We start from the raw sequence: 21,887 nt of genomic DNA on the forward strand, positions 1-21,887 counted from the left end.
TGCAATATTTTTTTTGTGTGTGTGTGTGTGTGTTCTGCAGAAGAAAGAAAAGCATACAGGTTTGGAATCACATGAGGGTGAGTAAATGATGACAGCATTTTTGGGTGGAGCATCCCTTCTGTGAAAATCTGTGACAGAGAATCAGAAAACTTTAAATAGTTTTAATTAAATCTGGAAAACTTTTATTGCACCGCAGAAGAAAACAATAGAAAGATCCAGCAATGATCGAGTTGCTCAGCGTAATTGATTTGCCGCCTGAACTTTCCTAAGGCATGGATTTTAATTGCCTTTTTATTGCAGTATTAGATGCTGATCCAGACCCCTACGGATTCTTTTGTGGTTTTGGAGCCGAGTTGCGCAAGATGTTCCTCGACAGCACCACTAAGTTCTCCGCTCTAATGAGAAGCAGTAAAGAGCCTCTTCTTGTAAACATTTTCATCTCTGTGGATCTACCTCTTCATGCTCTCCTAAACATTTTCTGCAGCGGTCGATCAATCCGCCGTGACTTTTTCAGCTATGATAATTACCTAACAGCTCCACTTAAGACCAAACATTATCTAATCTGAAGGAAATGGAAGAGCGGTGAGATAATGTTACAGTCGTAAAGATACAGCGGCCTCTATGTATGTGTTTTTCATTTGGCTTCTATCCAGTGAGAGACTAAACTTGAATCTAAACTGTGTATTTACTTATAGTTTTCATAAAATGCTAATTATAATTGCTGCAATCTAACCCTAAACATTTTTAGAACTAAAAAAATGCTAAAACGCAATTTACCAATGATTTTTCAAATGAGGATATTCTCAAACATTCCCAAAAGGAGGTTTTGTCAAATTTAGGTCACGAGTATAGCTAAATATATGTGGCTGAAAAACAGTATACGTATATAAACATGCCTTAGAATAAACTTGCACATTAAAGAAGTTTTCTGTTGCCACTAGAGGACAGTGATCGAACAAAATGTTCTCTTACCAAGTACAGCAAATACCCACCTCTTTTTCTCTGAGGAGGACTGGTGAGAATATTGTATAGGAGCTGGAGAAGCGTGTGTGGAGAGGTGTGAGGGTAAACTTAGCCTTCCAGTGATGTTTACTCATCGAGATCCATGTGGGAGAAGCGCTGGAGGACTTGAATCCTCTGAGAGGACCCGTGGGAAAGAGACGAGAGCCAGAATAGTACCTACATAAAACACACACATGCAGTATCTGTCTGCAGGGGAAACGTTATGAAGTGAACTGAGAACGGCCAACGTGTTGCCAAGCAGATCGTTACAGAGATGTTGAAAACATAAGTTCAATAGCTGTGGTTTGAAATCAGGTAAAGCTATGAAGCTATTAAAAATAAAGGTTCCACAAAAGGATTTCGCAGCAATGCCATAATAAAAGAACCATTTTTTTTTTTCTTAGTGTGAACAAATATTTTAATTTTCCACTATAGAGAATACTATTCTCTATAGTGGAAAATTAAAATATTTGTTCACACTAAGAAAAAAAAGAATACGAACCGACGTCACGCCTTTTGTGGAATGTGGAAGTTTTTTCAATGAACCATAAAGAACCTTTATTTTTAAAACTGATAATATCATGATACCACATTTTCAAAGTTCATTAGAAATTTAAGGCAATTTGGTCTGTTCCTCACACAAAACTATTATTTGACTATATGAAACATACTTTTTTGGTGTAATTTTGAAGCTTGATATCTTGGAGTAGGGCTGGACGATTAATCGAAAAGTAATCGAAACCGAAATTCAAAACCTCTAACCAACGTAATTTTCCCATTTAACCCTTTGAGCGGTACGGTCCCACATATGGGATTTTTATTTCTGTGCCCCTGGCGTACGGTTCCACATATGGGATTTCGAACGTTCAGCGACGTCACATAACTGCCAGATCCAAATTGTGCTTTCGCGCTTTGGCTGCGAGACGGACTCACACGCAGCTCTTGTAATATATCACAGCTATGCAGTGTTTTCAGCCACATAATGTTTCTTTTAAGGTTTCAGACATTTAAATACGCATAAGCACCATTAAAACAATACATTTAAAATTTAAAATTACGACATCAGTGGAAGCAGCAATAACAGTGAATACAAATATAATTTGCCGATATTTATTCATATCAGACACGCATAATAGGCCTAAGTAACTATAAAGTTTACTCTATTATTCTTCCAGTTCACCAGCCACTTACTTGTATATATTTCGGGAGAAACTGATGAATTCACCTGCTGTAAATCCGACTGACAGGAACTGCGGGGCAAACTAAGATGGCGGTGCCCATCTCGCATTATAGATCAAGATAAAGAACATTTATAAAGGTTTTAAAAGGACAAAACACACTCTCTTACACATATTTGAGAATCGGAATACCATATAGTTGATGACATGGTAAGCAATTTTGCGAATATTTTAAATAAAAAAGGAAAAACTAAATAATAGCGATCCATCTATCATACAGTGTTATTGTGGATGCGTTCAGCGCTCGTGACACGCAAGACGCGTCGCCATGGAAACATTAAAGGCAAACGTTCAATGGTCGCCTTAAAAAAACTCACTCAGTTAGAATATTTTAAACTCACGCTCGAAAGGGTTAATACCTTTTTTTACAGTCTATGGTTAATACTTTCTCCTTAAAAACCTAGTGTGTGTAGTCACGTGACTCCGCCCTGTAAAGTCTAAAGTCAGCAGGATGGAAGCAACACGGAGGCGAACTCAGATGCTGAGTCAACAAACAGACAGCGCGTGAGCTTGAAAGTGAGATCAAAGTGTGTCAATTTTATGTTTTAAGGCTTGACCGTTTGGACATTCAAGCGATTTTAGACCATCGGATGTTTATCATTATAGCCTATTGAGCTACTGTGTGGCACACGAACACTCATACAGACGGTAGCTGCACATCACGTGAAGACTGTGCGCACAGAGAGGAGCGCAGAAACTTGTTGTCAACTCTGTCCTGTGATTTTTCACTAAAGTAGCTTAGAAACTCAAAGGTTATAGCATATATTTTTCTACTTTTGAAGTAACTACTTACATCCCACAGCTTCACAATTAATAGAGAGACTGTATGACTAATTCACACGCAGTCACTCTCTCATTAATGTATTCAAATAAATGTACTGGTACTGTGCTAATTTATCCGTATCTGATTTACAATGAGCAGAAATCTGTAAGAAATGTTACGAACCATAGATAAAATAACTGCTTAAAGTGAGCTATGTCGGAGCACTGTTTCATTAGGACAAAATATCCCACCCTTAATAATCAAGCATATTTACAATACAAACGTAAATGAAGTAAAGTAATCGAGATTCTGATTTTAGGTCATATCGTCCAGCCCTATCTTGGAGATTCTTCAAAACATCTCATTTTGTGTTCCATGGGTTTGGAATCACATGAATGTGAGTAAATGCTGACAAAATGTTCATTTTAGAGTGAACTGTCCCTTAAATTCCTTCCTCTCACAGGCAGTAGAATGAAATGTGTATAACCACAAGCCGACATTGAGGACAGACTAAGTTCTAGAGAGATCTCCAGTGGATGTCAAGAGACCCTTGAGTGTCGCACACAATCAACACTTCACACTGATCACCACTGGAGACTCGTCCCTATGGAAAGATGAGCTGACTAATGCAGTCTTGGCACATGGTTTGCAATACAATGAACTCTCAAACCATCATATAATGTATCAGAATTATGCATTATTTGACCATTTGAGAATGTAATACAATGCTAAATGAATAAATGTAAATGTAAACTATCATATAATGTGCTTTGGTGTGTTTGTTAAGGCTGCTTATGCTTTAGTACAGCTGCTTTGTCATGTTCTCAGCGTTCAACTAATACTTTCTCACCTTTGACCTCTGCAAACTGTGACACATTCATCCCTTCCTACACACACGCAACTAGAAGGAAATAAGAAACATTCAGCATATATTCACCACCAGATGCCAGTCAAGAGCCAAAGAGCTAGAATCCCAAAACATGACTAGACGGTGAATAGAATCAAACAGAGTCTTTATTAGCTATTAAACTGTTCTTCTTGATTACTTGTCATCCTAATGTTTCGGCTAAGTGGGTGTGAATATTGTTGGGTACACATTTAGCCAAAAAAAAAAAAGAAAAGAAAAAGAGACACTTGTGTCATCATTTACTCACCCTAATATCGTTCCAAACCTGCATGACGTTGTGTGGAAAACAAAAGGAGAATGTCCTACAGGTAGTTCCTCATTTCCATGCAATTACAATGAACGGGGACTGATATTCACAAATGCACACCTATCCATCCATCCTGTAATTAAGCATGATAAACTCTTCAGAAGTCAGCACAAGACATTCATGCTTTATTAAAAACACAACAAGGAGATATAAAACGAACATCTTCGCCTCACATGTCGATATACAACCTTGGCAGGAATGTTTTACATGGTAGCACTTTGGCACAAGCAGCTGTGTTTACTATAGCTGTCTTTACTATGAAACAAATATCATTCAAATCTACAGTTTAGCAACAGTTAGAACATTTCCGATAGATTACTGTATATATAAATATGGAGAAAAAACGGTATTCAACATTAAAGTATCTGAGCAATATTTTGATCACAGCAACAAGGATTGTGAAGGAAATACATCCATAAATTGTGGTGAAATGAATGTTGAATGTTATTGCACTATTCATTATGTACAGCAGAGTGAAAGAATGGAAAGATTCCGCTGCGATGTTCCAATTTTGGCAAACATTCAATGAGTCTACAATCATTTTTGGAATGGAATTTGAAAACATGGCAGTGTACGCAAGGGTGAACCTCACGAAAAAAAGTCAAGAAACATCTAGGTCATGCGTCACCCCTAATTCAAAAGAAAAAAGCCTATTTTTAGGAAAACTGCATTTTACTTTGCATTGCGACATTATTATCATTACAGCATATTCATTTCATTATGAATACTATAAAGAAAAAAATATTTAAATTAGACATCATATTACAACTATTATATATCATAATGATTTTCATGTTATGGCCGATAGATAGATGGCTGACATTAAAATTCTAAAATTCTAATAACATTTTAGATGCTAGCAGTGAATTTAGCCATCACAACATTGTAAACAATTATAAAGTACAGTATTAAAATGGATATTTAGAGATTTGCTGATGATTACATTTAACATTGTTATTAAAGTTTAGTGTTAAAATAGTCTTTTTTATTAATATAACTTTAGGTAAGCAGTAAAAACAATAAATGTAATCAAAAAGCAAAAAAGGATGTACAATTAAGTATACAATATTAACTAATAACCAATAAGGTACTGATATATAGTATAGTGCATCCATAATTTAAATTGTAAAGTATTTTTAAAGTGCAATAGTAAGTGTAGGTAATGGTAGCATTCGTAGTACTGAATTTATGCTGACTTAAAAAAAAATAATAACTGGGTTCTGGACATTATTTTTACTACAGTATTATGGTAATGAGAATGTGGATGGGAGGAATTTTGTCATAAAAACAACAACACAATGCATGGCATCTTAATTGTCCTTTTCTTTTGATTTGGGGTAGAATACGACCTAGGCGTTTCTCCATGAGATTCACCTGTAAAATCCACCTTTGTCCCTTCAGCTTCATGAAAAAAATCCCTCTCTCTTCCTGTCATTCTGCTGATCACCTGATTTATATTTGTCACGCCATATGTCTGCATACTTCCTGTGCCCATTAACCTCTGCTGATTACACTCTGGATATTTCTTCCCTCAATCTTCCTCTCTCTGGTTGAATTGCACTGATTGGCACCTCTGTTTCTCCAGGTAATTAGCCGCATCCACTCGAGATGTGCGGAAGACTCCGAGCGCGTCGGTGTTCCGCACAGGCATCTGTTTTTCTGCCACATGTAGCTACTTATTAGCTCCTTTCAAAATCGGGCACAAATTAGAAAATATTTACAGACTCAAAAGTGTGCCGGCGCAACTAACTCAGCCAGTGAGAAAATGAAAAAAATATGTTCCTCCAAGAAACTACGTGAAATACAAAGATGATGCGTGATGCTAAAGGTGACCTGTGCATGCGTGTTTGGGTATTACAGCGTACCACTCGCTCGCTCTGTGCCTCGGGTGTGAGAGCACAGAGAATCATGTTCCTGGGTAAATTTCAATAAGAAATGTCCAGATGATGTTTCAACACACAATGTGAAATTTTACATACAGTAAATGAAGTCTGTTTTAAGGCCAACTCAATTTAAAAAAAAAAAAAAATTTCTGCATAGTGACAATTAAGTACGTTTCTCCTCAAATTGTCATTAGTCCACTTATTATTGCATTTATAAATGTACAATATAATTTCAGCAAATGAGTTTAGGGTAACGAGATTTTAGAGAAAATAAATGTCCCAATGCAATAATATTGGCTCCATTTATTTTATGTAAATTCTGTGAATTGTTGAAATTGCATTGTTTTTCTCATCTTTAGATATTAGAGGTTGATTTAGAGGTTGAAAAATGATCCAGACATTTCTTTCCAAAAATTCACCCTCTATTTACTTCCACATCTTCCATTCCAGACAAGCACAAACTGCTTTGAATGATCACTGGCTGATTATAAAGTATAACACCACACACTTATATTAACATGTTCCTGATTTCAGTTGATTATTATTGTAACTACATAATGTGCTACTGCTAACCGATGTGGAAAGTAAAAATGTGCATCCCCAGTGACGGACCCGGGGGGGTTCAGACGTGAACATAGAGCTGTTTGAGGGAGAGGATAAAATACTGCTCTAGGATCAGAGGTGGACGTTTATCTGTGGTGTAGGAGAGGGGGAGAGGGCTGGTCTGGGTTCAATGCCTCTGCTCTTCATGAACGACAGCAGCTGGTCAGGGATCTCGGCAAGGACATCTTTGGCCAGTCGAGCCATGCTGAGCACCTGGTTCCCGGATCGGTCAATGTAGTCCCGGAACGGCACAAACTAAATCAGAGATACAGAGATGGATCTCATGAAAAATGGCTTTCTGACTTCACTACTAATAAAAAGAAAAAAAAAAGAGAAAGGTAAGAGATAAAAAATAAAACATCAACATAACATAAAACATCATTGATGTCTATTTACAAAATGTTTTTGAAGCGTTGATCATTGTAGCCAATCACAGAAAAATCTGATGAGCGCGTGAACACAATGACCAATCAGAGGTGTTTATGAATCCGCTCAACAGCGCTCAAAGCGTCACATTTTTTAAATTTCAGGTATCGCGGATGGTAATTATGACAACACTAGTCTCTAAAGCTTTAAACAGTCATGGGACACCAAAGTGTACCATATTTTTGGAATGTGTTTATTTTGGAAACACTACAATAAGGTTCCATTTGTCAACATTAGTTAACTACATTAATTAACATGAACTAATGATGAAAAACACTTCTAAAGCATCTTATTATTAAAGGGTTAGTTCACACAAAAATGAAAATTCTGTCATTAATTACTCACCCTCATGTCGTTCCACACTCGTAAGACCTTCGTTCATCTTTGGAACACAAATTAAGATATTTTTGATAAAATCCGATGGCTCAGTGAGGCCTCCATTGACAGCAAGACAATTAACACTTTCAATGCCCAGAAAGCTACTAAAGACAGATAAAACAGTTCATGTGACTACAGAAGTTCAATCTTAATGTTATGAAGAGACAAGGATACTTTTTGTGTGCCAAAAAAAAAACAAAATAACGACTTTATTCAACAATATCTAGTGATGGGCGATTTCATAGTGTTCGGAGCGTGTATCAAACTGCCAAAGTCACGTGATTTCAGTAAACGAGGCTTCATTATGTCATAAGTGTTTCGAAATTTCAATGGTTCACCACTGGGGGGCGTGACTTTGGCAGTTGGATATACGCTCCGTGCCACTGATTCGAAACAAAAGATTCGTAAAACTTCATGAAGCAGTGTTTTGAAATCGCCTATCACTAGATATTGTTGAATAAAGTCATTATTTTGTTTTTTTTGGTGAACAGAATTATTCTCATCACTTCATAACATTAAGGTTGAACCACTGTAGTCACATGAACTGTTTTAAATACATCCTACATCTAGTAGCTTTCTGGGCATTGAAAGTGTTAATTATCTTGCTGTCAATGCAGGCCTCACTGAGTCATCGGATTTCATCAATAATATCTTAATTTGTGTTGTGAAGATGAACGAAGGTCTTATGGGTGTGGAACGACATGAGGGTGAGTAATTAATGACAGAATTTTCATTTTTGGGTGAACTAACCCCTTTAATCTTAGCGGATGTTCATTTCACTATTTACTAATAAATTATTAAAATCAAAAGTTGTCTCTGTTAATATTATTTAATGGACCTGAGTTAACATGAACCAACAAACAACAGTTGTATTTTTATGGTCTAAAATACTAACTTTAAAGATTAATAAATACTGTAACAAATATAATGCTAATTGTTAGTTAAATAATAGTTAAATGCATTATTATTATTATTATTTAGCCTAACATGATTAATATTAATGAAATGAGCTAAATTTATAATGTTACATTTACTCAGGGCCAAATAGGATTTTTTTTCAATTATCTAACTTTAAAAAAAAATGATAATAATAATAAACCTGAATAGGTAACATTATGTACCTGGACAATGTCTCTCTCAGCAACACGTCCCCTGGAGGACACCCTGACCTCATCTCCATCCAACTCTTCCATAGCTGTTACATCAACAAGAGAATAGTTACATCACATATCGTATTCTTGTTTTGAGACGATCTCTGTTTGCAGTGCCATAATCTCACCATCAAATTCAGCGGGGCCGACTCCCACAATTATGATTGACATGGGAAGGGACGCCGCCTGTAAATAGGGAAGGGGCAGCAATATGTGATCGTGCCCTGCTAAAAAGATTATTGTATTTACAGAACATCATGAAGGTCTAACAAGCAAAAATGACTCACGGTGACCACAGCTTCTCTAGTCTGCACCATGTCGGAAATGACACCGTCTGTGATGATCAGCAACACAAAGTACTGAGAGCCATCTGTCACCTCTGCCGCACACCTGAGGATTTACAGTATAGTTATAGTTAAGAGCTTCTATATTCCAGCAAAAATTCAAAAAAACTAAAATTGACTCCAGGGAAAATGATTTAATATGTCTGGCTGCAATAAAACAAGTGCACTTCTACACGGTTGCTATGGTATTATGGGTGATTGCTAACTGGCCCAAGTCAAAACAAGTCTCTATGATATTCTGATTACTGGAAATGAGTTTAAGTCAGACACACACACACAATACTTAAAATAATTAATAATACTTATTCATACTTAATAATTTGGGGATTATGATTCTGTGTTCCAGCATATTACTGGAAATACCCAGTAAAATCCTCCTCATTTTATCTGAGCCCTTTTCTCAACTTTTCTTATTAAATCGGTCTGTTCCTTCAAGTCCATTGACCCTAATAACCACCTCCAGATATTGTCTCAGTCACGGCACGTAAGAAGCGGCGAGCTGAGAGAGGAGACTCATACCAACTTGTAAAGTTGACCACTTCAGCAGTGGGCGATCAATATCTGCCTCTTAAAGCACCTCTGCAGTTCTGGGAGTTTGATTTTCTTTAGATTGAGAGATTTAGCAGGATCTGAAGAAGCCTTGAAACTGACAAGGGCAATTAAAAGCCTTCACATGTGTGTGCAAGGTTTAGTTTTTTTTTTTTTACATGTTGTGTGATGAGCCGTGTACTAATAATGACATGATATACGTGAAATTTGAAGCAGACCGGAGATTAAGTTTTCAATTGAATTCTTTTTCTGTGGCAAGTTTAAAGAGTAATAATTATCCATGTCTTTCTGCTTTATTTTATCAGGATTTTATGACATAATCACCCTCATTATGTCATGACTTTCTGTGCAAAACATTCTTACATAAAGGATCAAATTGAATGTTTCTTGAATGAGGCCCAATGTGTATCTTTTTTTATGTTTTATGTTATTTGTTTTATATATATATACAGTACAGTCTAAAAGTTTGGAACCACTAAGATTTTTAATGTTTTTAAAAGAAGTTTCGTCTGCTCACCAAGGCTACATTTATTTAATTAAAAATACAGTAAAAAACAGTAATATTGTGAAATATTAATACAATTTAAAATAACTGTTTTCTATTTGAATATATTTCACAAAGTAATTTATTCCTGTGATGCAAAGCTGAATTTTCAGCATCATTACTCCAGTTTTCAGTGTCACATGATCCTTCAGAAATCATTCTAATATGCTGATCTGCTGCTCAAGAAACATTTAATGTGTACAATTGTACAAAATATTTGTGTACAATATTTTTTTTCAGGATTATTTGATGAATAGAAAGTTCAAAAGAACAGTGTTTATCTGAAATCTAATCTTTTGTAACATTATAAATGTCTTTACTGCCACTTTTGATTGATTTAATGCATCCTTGCTGAATAAAAGTATTCATTTCTTTCATTTCTTTTCAAAAAAATAAAAATAAAATTCTTACTGACCCCAAACTTTTGAACGGTAGTGTATAATGCTACAGAAGCTTTGTATTTCAGATAAATGCTGTTCTTTTGAACTTTCTATTCATCAAGGAATCCTGAAAAAAAAAGTACACAACTGTTTTCAACATTGAAAATAATCATAAATGTTTATTGAGCAGCAAATCAGCATATTAGAATGATTTCTGAAGGATCATGTGACACTGAAGACTGGAGGAATAACAGGAATAAATAACTTTGTCAAATATATTTAAATAGTACACAGTTATTTTAAATTGTAATAATATTTCACAATATCACAGTTTTTTACTGTATTTTTTAATTAAATAAATGTAGCCTTGGTGAGCAGACGAAACTTCTTTTAAAAACATTAAAAATCTTAGTGGTTCCAAACTTTTGGACTGTACTGTATATATACAGTATATATATATATATATATATATATATATATATATATATACACATATATATATATATATATATATATATATATACACATATATATATATATATATATATATATATATATATATATATATATATATATATATATATATGTGTGTAAGCAATAAGGTACGAGAGGCTGTGCTGTATTGTGATTAAGTCACGGCTGAAGGGTGTTGTTAGGCACGACGCGAAGCGAAGGCAACCCCTTCAGCCGTGACTTATTTACAATACAGCCCAGCCTTTCGTACCTTATTGCTTTTATAAAACAGTTATTACACAATACAAATATTAAAGCCAAAAATATGTATCAATGCAACTTTCATGAACTAAACTTTCACTAAAGCCTTCCTTCCGCTGGAAAAAAAATAGTCCCTGACCGTGAACAGCAACAGAAGTTATATTATTACACCATTAGATGGTGGCAAAGACTGTCTTTATGAGTGTGTCAGTCAGTAGCGAAGACTTTTACATTGAAAAGACTGAATTGTTGTGGACACAGAACAAGACGCAACTGACAAATGCTTTGACTAGCGCTGTCAGTCATGGGAAAACCCCTTAACTGTTAAAAGGACAAGATAATACATCGGACATTTAAACAGATTTTTTATTATGAACATAGGACTGACCTGAAGGAAAATGATCGATCTGAATGCAGGTAATAAACTTGTTCAATCGATCTTTTTCTCACAACACTCTTCTACATAATACTGTAAGCTTCATTGAACAATATCAATTGAGAAGATGCAGTTTACATTGCTAAGAGTGATTGCTAAGGATGTTGTGAAGTGATGCACAGAACCGTTGGATGAAGCGGTCATAGCTGTGTTTTATCGTGAATAAAACAGAGCTATTGACCAATCATCAATTATTTCTGTCCTATTTTTGTTAAATATTATTATATAAACTACAAAAATTCTCTAAACGTTTCTTGCAACAAAAACTGTCATATTTTAGTTTCACACCACCATTTTCTACCACAGTCTGACCCTTAGACCTCTGTTGTGAACGGCTAACCTCTTCAAATAATTTAATTCATCCTGTTACATTTAAACGTCAAATGTTAATGAGCTCATGGTTTCACATCACAATAATACTGATTTTTAAATGACCCATTTTTGTAGCTCAGTTTCAATAAATAATCGGTGACTGGAGAGGGTGTTTTGTGTTGTGAACGCTGCCTACATAGCACATCAAAGTCCCTTATTTCAAGCAAGCAAGCAAAATCCTGTTTTCCATGATATGTCCCTTTTAAAAAGTTTCTGCGTGGTAAACCTCAGACCTGGACTGCATCTGAGCAGCAGGTACACTGAGTGAACTGTTAGTCAAGCACAGGATTCCGGAGGAGTCTTCGGAGCGCGTGTGCGTGTGTAAGTGCATTTGTGTGGACAGAGGACAGGCTTTAGAGTGAATAACAAGTGGATAGCGACAGGAAGAAGTTCAGCTCATAGGGGAGACAGAAAAAAGACCAGGGCAGAGAGACAGAATGAGAGCTCAACCTCATGTCAATTGCAGGAGGACTGTTTAGCTTACTGTGCCACCTGGTTGATGACAGGAGCAAAGTTGGTGGGGCCATAGAGCTGCACTTTACGAAGACAGTCATAGTACGCCTCCAGCACGCCTTCGATGCCGACGCAGTTTGCATTCTCACAGTCGGAGTTCTATGAGGTCAGAACACACATGTATTGGAGAGGATCTCCACAAGTTCATATATAACACATGAGGAATAACTCTCGTTGCTTCTGACTTATTCATACTGGGCTGAGGGATATTTTATGTTGTTATGCGCTATATGTCCAATGCTGAAAATTCATGACAGCGTAGTTCAGTATTAATAATGAGTATCATGTCTGTGTGGTTTTAAAGAGATGATGATCAGTCATGATTTGTGTAGTTGAGTTAGTATTAGCCAATATTCTATATAATAACCTATATCTGGACATCCAACTTTTGTAGCTTTTTTATATATGTATAAATAATAAAAAAGTATTTTAATGTAAATTCATTTATTATTAATAATAATTAGTACTAGAAGTAGTAGCAGTATCAGCCTATATATATATACAGTACAGTCCAAAAGTTTGGAACCACTAAGATTTTTAATGTTTTTAAAAGAAGTTTCGTCTGCTCACCAAGGCTACATTTATTGTATTTAAAAATACAGTAAAAAACAGTAATATTGTGAAATATTATTACAATTTAAAATAACTGTGTACTATTTAAATATATTTGACAAAGTAATTTATTCCTGTGATGCAAAGCTGAATTTTCAGCATCGTTACTCCAGTCTTCAGTGTCACATGATCCTTCAGAAATCATTCTAATATGCTGATTTGCTGCTCAATAAACATTTATGATTATTTTCAATGTTGAAAACAGTTGTGTACTTTTTTTTTCAGGATTCCTTGATGAATGGAAAGTTCAAAAGAACAGCATTTATCTGAAATACAAAGCTTCTGTAGCATTATACACTACCGTTCAAAAGTTTGGGGTCAGTAAGAATTTTTATTTTAATTTTTTTGAAAAGAAATTAAAGAAATGAATACTTTTATTCAGCAAGGATGCATTAAATCGATCAAAAGTGGCAGTAAAGACATTTATAATGTTACAAAAGATTAGATTTCAGATAAACACTGTTCTTTTGAACTTTCTATTCATCAAATAATCCTGAAAAAAAATATTGTACACAAATATTTTGTACAATTGTACACATTAAATGTTTCTTGAGCAGCAGATCAGCATATTAGAATGATTTCTGAAGGATCATGTGACGCTGAAGACTGGAGTAATGATGCTGAAAATTCAGCTTTGCATCACAGGAATAAATTACTTTGTGAAATATATTCAAATAGAAAACAGTTATTTTAAATTGTAATAATATTTCACAATATTACTGTTTTTTACTGTATTTTTAATTAAATAAATGTAGCCTTGGTGAGCAGACGAAACTTCTTTTAAAAACATTAAAAATCTTAGTGGTTCCAAACTTTTGGACTGTACTGTGTGTGTATATATATATATATATATATATATATATATATATATAGTAAATATAAATAAATAATTTATACAAAAAAGTTATTTAATTGAAATAAATAATAATAAATTGTAGTAGTATCAGCCAATATTCTATATAACAATCTATATTTGTGCATCCTACTTTTGTATCTTTTTTATATATAAATAATTTATCAATAAAAAAATAATGTAAATTAATTTATTATTATTATTATTATTAATAATTATTAAGTAGTAGTAACAATAGCATTATCAGACAATATTCTATATTATAATCTATATCTGTGCATCCCTTTTTTTGTACGTTTTTTGTATAAATAAATAAATAACATTGTAGTGAGAAATGTCCTCTTTTCACAATCCAATTAATTTAAGAATAAAATCAAGTTTTGTCTTATTTTTTTGCATATCTTTGTTGAATATTCGGTTTCACTATGAAATGGTGAAAAAGGTTTCTTGAAAAAAAAAAAAGAAGGAAAAGAAATTTCTGTCATTGTTTGTGTCATTCCAAACCTTTCTTTCTTCTGTGCAACACAAAACAAGATAATCTGAAGAATTTTTAAACAGTTTTTGTCTGCACAATGAAAGTTAATGTTACACAGAAGAAAAAAAAGCCATACATGAGAGTAAGTAAATGATGACTGAATTTTCATTTCATGGTGAACAAACCTTTTACCATCCAACATCACTGTGGTGTTATTGTGTGTGCCTTTTTTTAATGATGGCTCTTTTTGAGTCGTTACTCACCAGGGGAAAAGCATGAGAGATCTTGCCATCAGGAGGGAGTTTAGCTCCGAAGCCGTAGGCAGGGAAGAGTTTGTCACTGTCATAATCCTGGACGATTTCCCCAACGGCTTTAAGGGCCATGGCGTACGCGTTCAGCTGATACGGGTTCATGTAGTGGAGCGATGTCGGCTGTGATGGGTTTCCTGCATTCATGTATCAATCAATACAAGTTTAGACACAAGTGCAAAGACAGTGATGTCACTTACATCAGTGCCAAGCTCTAAATATTTCAGTCAATGACGATGGTCTTACCGTTAGACGCGGTGAAGTCTATTGCTACAGTGAAGTTCAGCTGTGTTCTGTTTCAACAGTGAAGAGTCACAGTCAAAAGTTGAAACCAATGCAGTATATAATCATATGGGTACTTGACATGATTTGTTATTTTACATGTCCAAGGTGTTATACAAAAGTTAGGGGTCAGTAAGAAATGAATACTTTTATTCAAGGATGCATTAAATTGATCAAAACTGACAGTAAAGATATTTCTAATGCAAAAAAAAAAAATGACATTGAAAAAAAATTCTATTAAAATAACTGAGAAAAATGAGAATGAGTCCTCAGATGCCATGTCTCAAATGGATTAATTAAATTAAGTTATGTCTCCACCGCTTCAATAACCAATGTAGTTGAATAACAAATTGCACAATACGGTTTTGGGAAACAGTCATGACTAAGCTAGCTGATTTCTTCTAAGGTGCATCGTACTATGGTAGATAAGCAGCAAGTTACGTCGTTATATAAACACACCCTGTGGTGTGAGTGGTTATATAAGCATATGGATAAAAATTGAATTTCTTAGTATATGGTTTGCCCCTCTTTTGTTCTAATAACAGCAGCACTTGAGCTGACATGAAAAAAAAAAATCTGATCCATATTATCCATGCTTCAAAGGAAGCAAGACATCTGACCTTTAGTACAAAGGAGTTCATATGCTCAATGTCACACATTTGATTAGTAACCTAGAAATAGTCAAGAATCCAAATATTATAGTCCAAATATGTCTTATACATTTCCATTCGTTTAAATCATTTCTTTGTTTTAAAATGTTCAAAATACTAATCATTTATTTATTAGCAATGTGGACTCTGAGCTTTTGGATGCCACTGTATATATACAAATTTATAAAAGACAAAAAAATTCTATAAATTCATATTTATAATGCTAATGAAAGTGCACTAGTAGAATATGAGAGAATTCTTTGAGAGAATTCAAACTTCTACTTAAACTTCCATTTCTAAATGCTTCTTTTTTTTTTGTATAAACATATGTTTTTATCAAGTCAACGCATAATTAAAGGTTTAGTTGTAATTAAAAGGCAAGCATATGGGATGACATGCTGGTGTACTGAATCACTGCCTTGATTTCAGTTGTTCGGAAATGAGTATGTGATGTTTACTTTAGCAAAAATGGTTTTACATTTTTATTAGGGCTGTCAATTGATTAAAAATGGGCTCCTCACTCATTTTTTGCTATCTGCTCTATGTAAACATGGATTGGTGATGCAGGTTTCCTTTATAAAACATGAAGGTTTTATTTCAAGCTTGAATGGCTTCCAGTTATGGAATTAATTAAGGGACATTGTGTACATTTTTGCATTAAATAATCAAATTAAATTAACATGTCAAATTGACAGCCTTAATTTTTATATAATCCGTCAATCTATTTGACTATTACTGAGTTTAGCCTAGAAGCACATAACCGTAACTAGGTTATAATGCACACACACACAAATAAAATATATTTCTATAATGCATTTCATTAATATTTGTATCAGTATTCAGCACAACATACTGGTAATTCCTGAAAGTGAACTGTTCTGAAAGCTCAATGACAACAAGATCCACTCTGGTTTATGGGTATTGTCTTAAACGCAAGATATTCAGATCGACTAACTATAATTCCACAAATGTTTTACATGCATGCCTGATCCAGCTGCTCTCTAACCAGTAAATCTGCGTCTTTCTCCAGCCTAATTTATTCAGGGATTTTTTAAGGGGCACTTACCCGCCCCGAATGAAGTCCACAAATGTGTACTCCGATTCCACTTTGAAGGACAAAAGTGTTACCTAGAGAGAGTGAAAAAGAGAGAGAGAGGAGAGATAATGGAAGTCATTATGAAAATAAATCAGAAGAGGAGAGCGTTTGACAGGTAATTCATTCACACGTACCGTGCCAGAGTTGACGTATTTCTTTTTCCTGCCTTTCTTCTTAGGATTCAGAACCTGAAAGAAACAAAAAGACACCCATCAAACATGGATGAAAGGAATATGACATATTACTGAAGTGTCCTCATGTGTTTTTTTTTTTTCCTCTTATGATTCATGAAACATTTTTGGCACTTTCATGAATACGGCCCACGTTGTTGTCCCATTACTTTTTAAGAGGCATTAGACATGTTTAGAACTATTAGATAACTATTATCTAACAAAAATGAAAAGTAGCTAGTTTTCAACACATTTAATGTGTGTATCCTTTTTTCACCTTCTTGGTTGTATCTTACAATGAAAATCCTACAGCAATAACATAATTTTGATAATCAGTTGAAATTATATTCAAATCACTGAAATAAAAAAATAAAAAAAACTTTTTTTGTTATTAAAACACAATATTTAGATGTGTCCCACACTTTCAGCACAACACCATTACTTACATAAACATAATTAAATACAAAAAAAAGCTCATATAATATTTTTGACATTCTTTTTAAGCCTCATTTTGTACCCTATTTATGACAAGTGTTTTTAAACAAGTAAAAATAACTCTAAAGTGTTTCAATCAATCATATTAATCCAAATTAATTTGTACAAAACTATGTTTTTTACCTCATAAACATTGAATTGGCTCTGTCCACGAGATAGCTCTCTATAGCTGGTCGTAAACTCGCCGATGAAGTCATGACTGAAGAAAAATGAAAGCGTTTACTTGTTTGAGGAATACTTAATGAACATTGCATGAGCATGCTGAGAAGAAATTATTTTGGCTAATGAAAATTTGACTTGAGTTATTCTTGTTATGCAGGATAATTTATGTGTTCATAAACAATATTTACTACCCACAAGGGAAACACAAGCCACGAAGAACAGCGTACCTTCCATCTCTGTCCCAGTCATAAACATCAATCTTCACTGTTCTGGAGAGATTACAAACAAATCAAACCTCACAGCAAGTCAATATCTAAAATTAAGTGCAGACAGCCAGAATTTTCTCAAAAGGTCAAAGCAGAACGGCAGCCTGGTAAGTCCACAGAGCCAGTCCAAAATAACACGAGCACCGGCCGCTGCCTCACTCCAGCTGACTGCTGGGATTATTCCCACTGCCACAGTGACACAGCTGCCCGTTTCCACAGTTCACGCCACCAGCGGTGTTTCGTTTCAACACCTCAGAGCTCAGTACACAAGTCTGAGGGATGCTTTAAAGGTGCAACAAAAAATCTATTCCTTTCAAAAATCATAGACTCATATCAAAAAAAGTCAAAGATTATTTAAACGTTGGGGACATTAATACAAAGGCTCTCAGAATGCACCCAATAACCTAATGCATAAAAACACGGATCTTTACTCACATTATATATTTACTGTATAAGGGCTGTCAAAATTATGCACAAACACAAATTTTAAATATGATAATGCTGTTATTTTTTAACATTGTTAGTGCATGTATCCAATATGGTATTATAACAGTATCATTCTCTTCTGCGTGATTTCAACAAACTGCATTTCTCATTAAAGACATTATGTGTGGATCATTTATTTATTAATCAAACCCAGTTCAACTGAAGTAATAAAACATTCTTTGTGTAGTGAAACAAACAAATGAATTGAAAACCAGTGGAGGATTAATGCACATGAAATATCTGTCTATAAATTTAATGCTTTCAGACATGCATCAAATAATAGTTCACATAAAGACCTGGAGCATTAAGTATTAAGACAGTAAATAGACAGTAAATTTTGATTTCTCATCATCTTAAAGTAGCCATGCAGCAGGGTTATACTCTTTAAAGAGCCTCACCTGTCATAGTCTCCATTACAGAGAGCTCGCACTGGGATGGTGAAGGGCTGCCACACAGGGTTCAAAGTATTCTTTATCACCTCTGTTTTGTGACAGATAGTGAACCTACAAAAGAGCCAAATCAAAAAGAAAATCTTATTTAAAGGCTTGTTATGACACCTGTATGGTTTTCTTTGAAGGAATATGTTTGAAAATGAATACCAACCAACCAACTACAGCGGAGCATCAATAAAAGTGGTTAACATCAAGAGCAGCTCATGGTGGGCATGAAGAGCCTCTTGGGTTTCAAAACACTACCATCCATAACCCTCTGTTATCAGTCAATTGAGCTAACACTTAGTGGTAATTTTGTTTTATGGGTTTTTATGTTCAGCCCGGAAACATTAAGCTAACACCATGTCCTAAGCTGGCATGAAATTGAGAAGAAAGAAGCGATAATCCTTGTTTTTGCCATGTTCCTTCTTCCAGAACAGTTTTCTAAAAAGATGCAACCATGAGTTCTGTTTCACTGTATATTAAACCTGAAATATGTTCTGATTGGTTGAGATTTTCTTGCTTCAAACATAATTTATCTATCAATGATGACAAAAAGTTTTTGGAAAAGAGGATATACACCCAAAATTCTGCAAATTCTGTCATCATTTACCCATTTAGAATGGAATTAATTTACAATGGAAGTCAATGGGGACACACCAACATACTTCTATTTATCTTCTTCTGTAGTCTGCAGGAGAAAGTAACATGTTTAGAACAATAATGGTGATTATATGATGACAGAATTTTCAGTTATTGTTAAATTAGACCAGTGGCTCCCAAACTGGGGTACGCGTACCCCTGGGGGTACGTGAGGTGACAACAGGGGGTACGCGAACAAATGCTGAGTAGTTCATTTAATTCTGCCTTAAAATAATATTAAAACCGAGCCAAAATGTCGTAAATCCAGTACATTTAATCAAATTACCTCATCATTTGGAATAAAAAATGACTGTATCCACACAAGCAGCATGCATATGATAGATTGCGTGCAGAATCTGCTGCCTTAAATCGCGCTTATTGTAGTTCTCGACAATGCACCTTTGTAACAGTAGGGATTTAGCACTTTACTCGCATGAAGAACGAATAAAGACACAGATAATGGATTAATTTCAATTTAAGACTCAAACTTTCTCCGATACAAAAACATACCTCGTGTGAGTTCTTGTATTTAATGATGATAATAAGCAAGAATGCAATTGTTCCCAAATATCCACATGACTGCAAACGTGACATTATTATACAACAGGTCAAAAAAAACGTACATTTTAAACACAGTACTGTCTGTATTTACTCTATTTTGCAATGAAATAATAGTTCTAACGAAACCACAGCAGAACTACAACACACGTCTCTGTTTCGCGAACAATTCTGCGGCTTTGAACGAATCATGAGAGTCAATGATTCAATAATTCATTCACAGCCACTTGCTTCGTTACTGAATGAATGACTCGATGACTCATTCATAAAAACAGTGACTTGCTGCCACCTACTGGCGGTTTTAGTTTAATATTTAAAAGTTTTACTTAGTTTTACCATCATTGCATATTTCTCTATTGAACATTTTTATGTATTATTTTTTTATTTTATAACATTATTTATTTTATAAAGTTATTCATAAAGGTAAAAATATGCACTGGAAAATCAATTTAGGGGGCAAATATTGTCCCTTAATGGTAAAGGTGTAACTGCAGTCGAAGTGGAAGAGAGGGGGTACGCAGAAGGATGGTAATCCCTTCAGGGGGAACTCCAAGCAAGTTTGGGAACCACTGAATTAGACCTTATTTACTGCATCACAATTTGCTGATACTTTACTATAGGATAGTTTTTTATTATTTAATTTTATTTGATTATTATTCATGCAACAATACTTGTTTCTGTAATAGTTTTCTTTAATAAGAATTGCTATATGGATGATAAGTCATATGAACTTTGTCTAGAGCTCTTATGAATGTTTTTAGCATGACTCTGTGAAAGGTTAACTACTAAACTGAATGAAATAGCATAGACTTCTTCATGGCCACTATTTGCATATTTGGCATATTTCATTCTGTAACCTACTTTTTCTACAGATCTGTGTACTAGTGTTATAATGCTACTGTTTTTGATAGCGTTGATACAGTTTCTTACAGATAATGTCACGATGATCATTGCGTTTGTCTTACCGAATGTGGCATCCTGTCAGAAATAACCTGCCCACGCTATCACTAAACTAGCAAACTGTCTAAACTGAATTATACATGCAGACACTCATATGAGGAGTTTTAAACAGCTAATTAGTCATTGAGAACTTTTATTTTTGAATATGAAAAGGTCTGGACCTTGGTAACCTCATAGCTGGCTTACAGGGAACTTCACCTCTGGGCTTTCAATAAAACTTGGCTGACTATACAGTAGAAAGTTGAAAAATGTCTAAAATTGGAGCTACCTGACTAGAGAAAACAGTCAGGTTTTGCCAGAAAACACCCATAGTGCACTGGACATGTTGCCAGCCAAGGCCACTCCAACCAGTCTGCTAGTGGATACACTTACCAGAGTCAAATATCGCCTCGCTTTAGTAGGAAATACTTCTTAGCAAACTTTTAGTTATAATGGTGTTGACTTGTATTGTTCTCAGGTGCAAGAATTCAAAGAGTAAATGTTTAGCGAGAGTGAGTTACTTTCGATGTCCATTGAAGGATCCAGCAATGGAAAAATATGAAAAACCTTTTTGTAGTCAACATTTCAAACTGGATGACCATGAACACAATGATTTAGGCCAAAAGGAGGAGAAAACTGAAAGAAACTATCATTCTGTCTCACTATATTGCCATAGGGCCCTATTTTAACGATCTAAACGCAAAGTGTAAAGCGCACGGCGCAGGTGCACTCAGGGCGTTTCCAAATCCACTTTTGCTATTTTAACGACGGAAAAACGGTCCGTGCGCCGGGGCGCATTTTTGAAATGGCTTGTCCCTATTCTCTTAATGAGTAATGGGCGTAAAGTTCAATAAACCAATCAGAGTGTCATCTCCCATTCCCTTTAAGAGCGAGATGCACTCACGCCATGGCGGATTGCTATTTACATGTCGGAATTTGTTGGCGGAACAGC

The 21,887-nt window shown here is 34.8% G+C and overlaps 1 protein-coding gene and 1 long non-coding RNA gene across 3 annotated transcripts in view; one reads left to right on the forward strand and one right to left on the reverse strand.

The window, feature by feature from the left end:
• LOC125260020 overlaps nucleotides 1-17,282 on the forward strand; it is an 86,553-nt gene extending 69,271 nt beyond the window's left edge. Inside the window, exon 4 of one of the 2 annotated variants that reach the window (XR_007182954.1) lies at nucleotides 16,965-17,282. This is a non-coding gene — a long non-coding RNA (uncharacterized LOC125260020). Of the gene's footprint in view, nucleotides 1-3,466; nucleotides 3,926-16,964 lie in introns of those variants that run through there. The other variant, XR_007182952.1, reaches the window with a different exon arrangement.
• Nucleotides 6,247-21,887, reverse strand: part of cpne9 (copine family member IX) — a 50,687-nt gene continuing 35,046 nt past the window's right edge. The window contains exons 11-22 of the mRNA XM_048178118.1: nucleotides 18,764-18,868; nucleotides 17,841-17,882; nucleotides 17,575-17,650; nucleotides 16,921-16,974; nucleotides 16,757-16,818; nucleotides 15,005-15,051; nucleotides 14,714-14,895; nucleotides 12,482-12,609; nucleotides 8,946-9,048; nucleotides 8,787-8,844; nucleotides 8,629-8,702; nucleotides 6,247-6,958 (exon numbers count right to left, since the gene is read on the reverse strand). Of these exons, the coding sequence (XP_048034075.1) occupies nucleotides 6,776-6,958; nucleotides 8,629-8,702; nucleotides 8,787-8,844; nucleotides 8,946-9,048; nucleotides 12,482-12,609; nucleotides 14,714-14,895; nucleotides 15,005-15,051; nucleotides 16,757-16,818; nucleotides 16,921-16,974; nucleotides 17,575-17,650; nucleotides 17,841-17,882; nucleotides 18,764-18,868 (1,114 nt within the window). The 3' untranslated portion in view covers nucleotides 6,247-6,775. The remainder of the gene's footprint in view (nucleotides 6,959-8,628; nucleotides 8,703-8,786; nucleotides 8,845-8,945; nucleotides 9,049-12,481; nucleotides 12,610-14,713; nucleotides 14,896-15,004; nucleotides 15,052-16,756; nucleotides 16,819-16,920; nucleotides 16,975-17,574; nucleotides 17,651-17,840; nucleotides 17,883-18,763; nucleotides 18,869-21,887) is intronic.

The sequence above is a fragment of the Megalobrama amblycephala genome, linkage group LG24 (assembly GCF_018812025.1).
Source record: "Megalobrama amblycephala isolate DHTTF-2021 linkage group LG24, ASM1881202v1, whole genome shotgun sequence".
Taxonomy (NCBI): Eukaryota; Metazoa; Chordata; class Actinopteri; order Cypriniformes; family Xenocyprididae; genus Megalobrama; species Megalobrama amblycephala.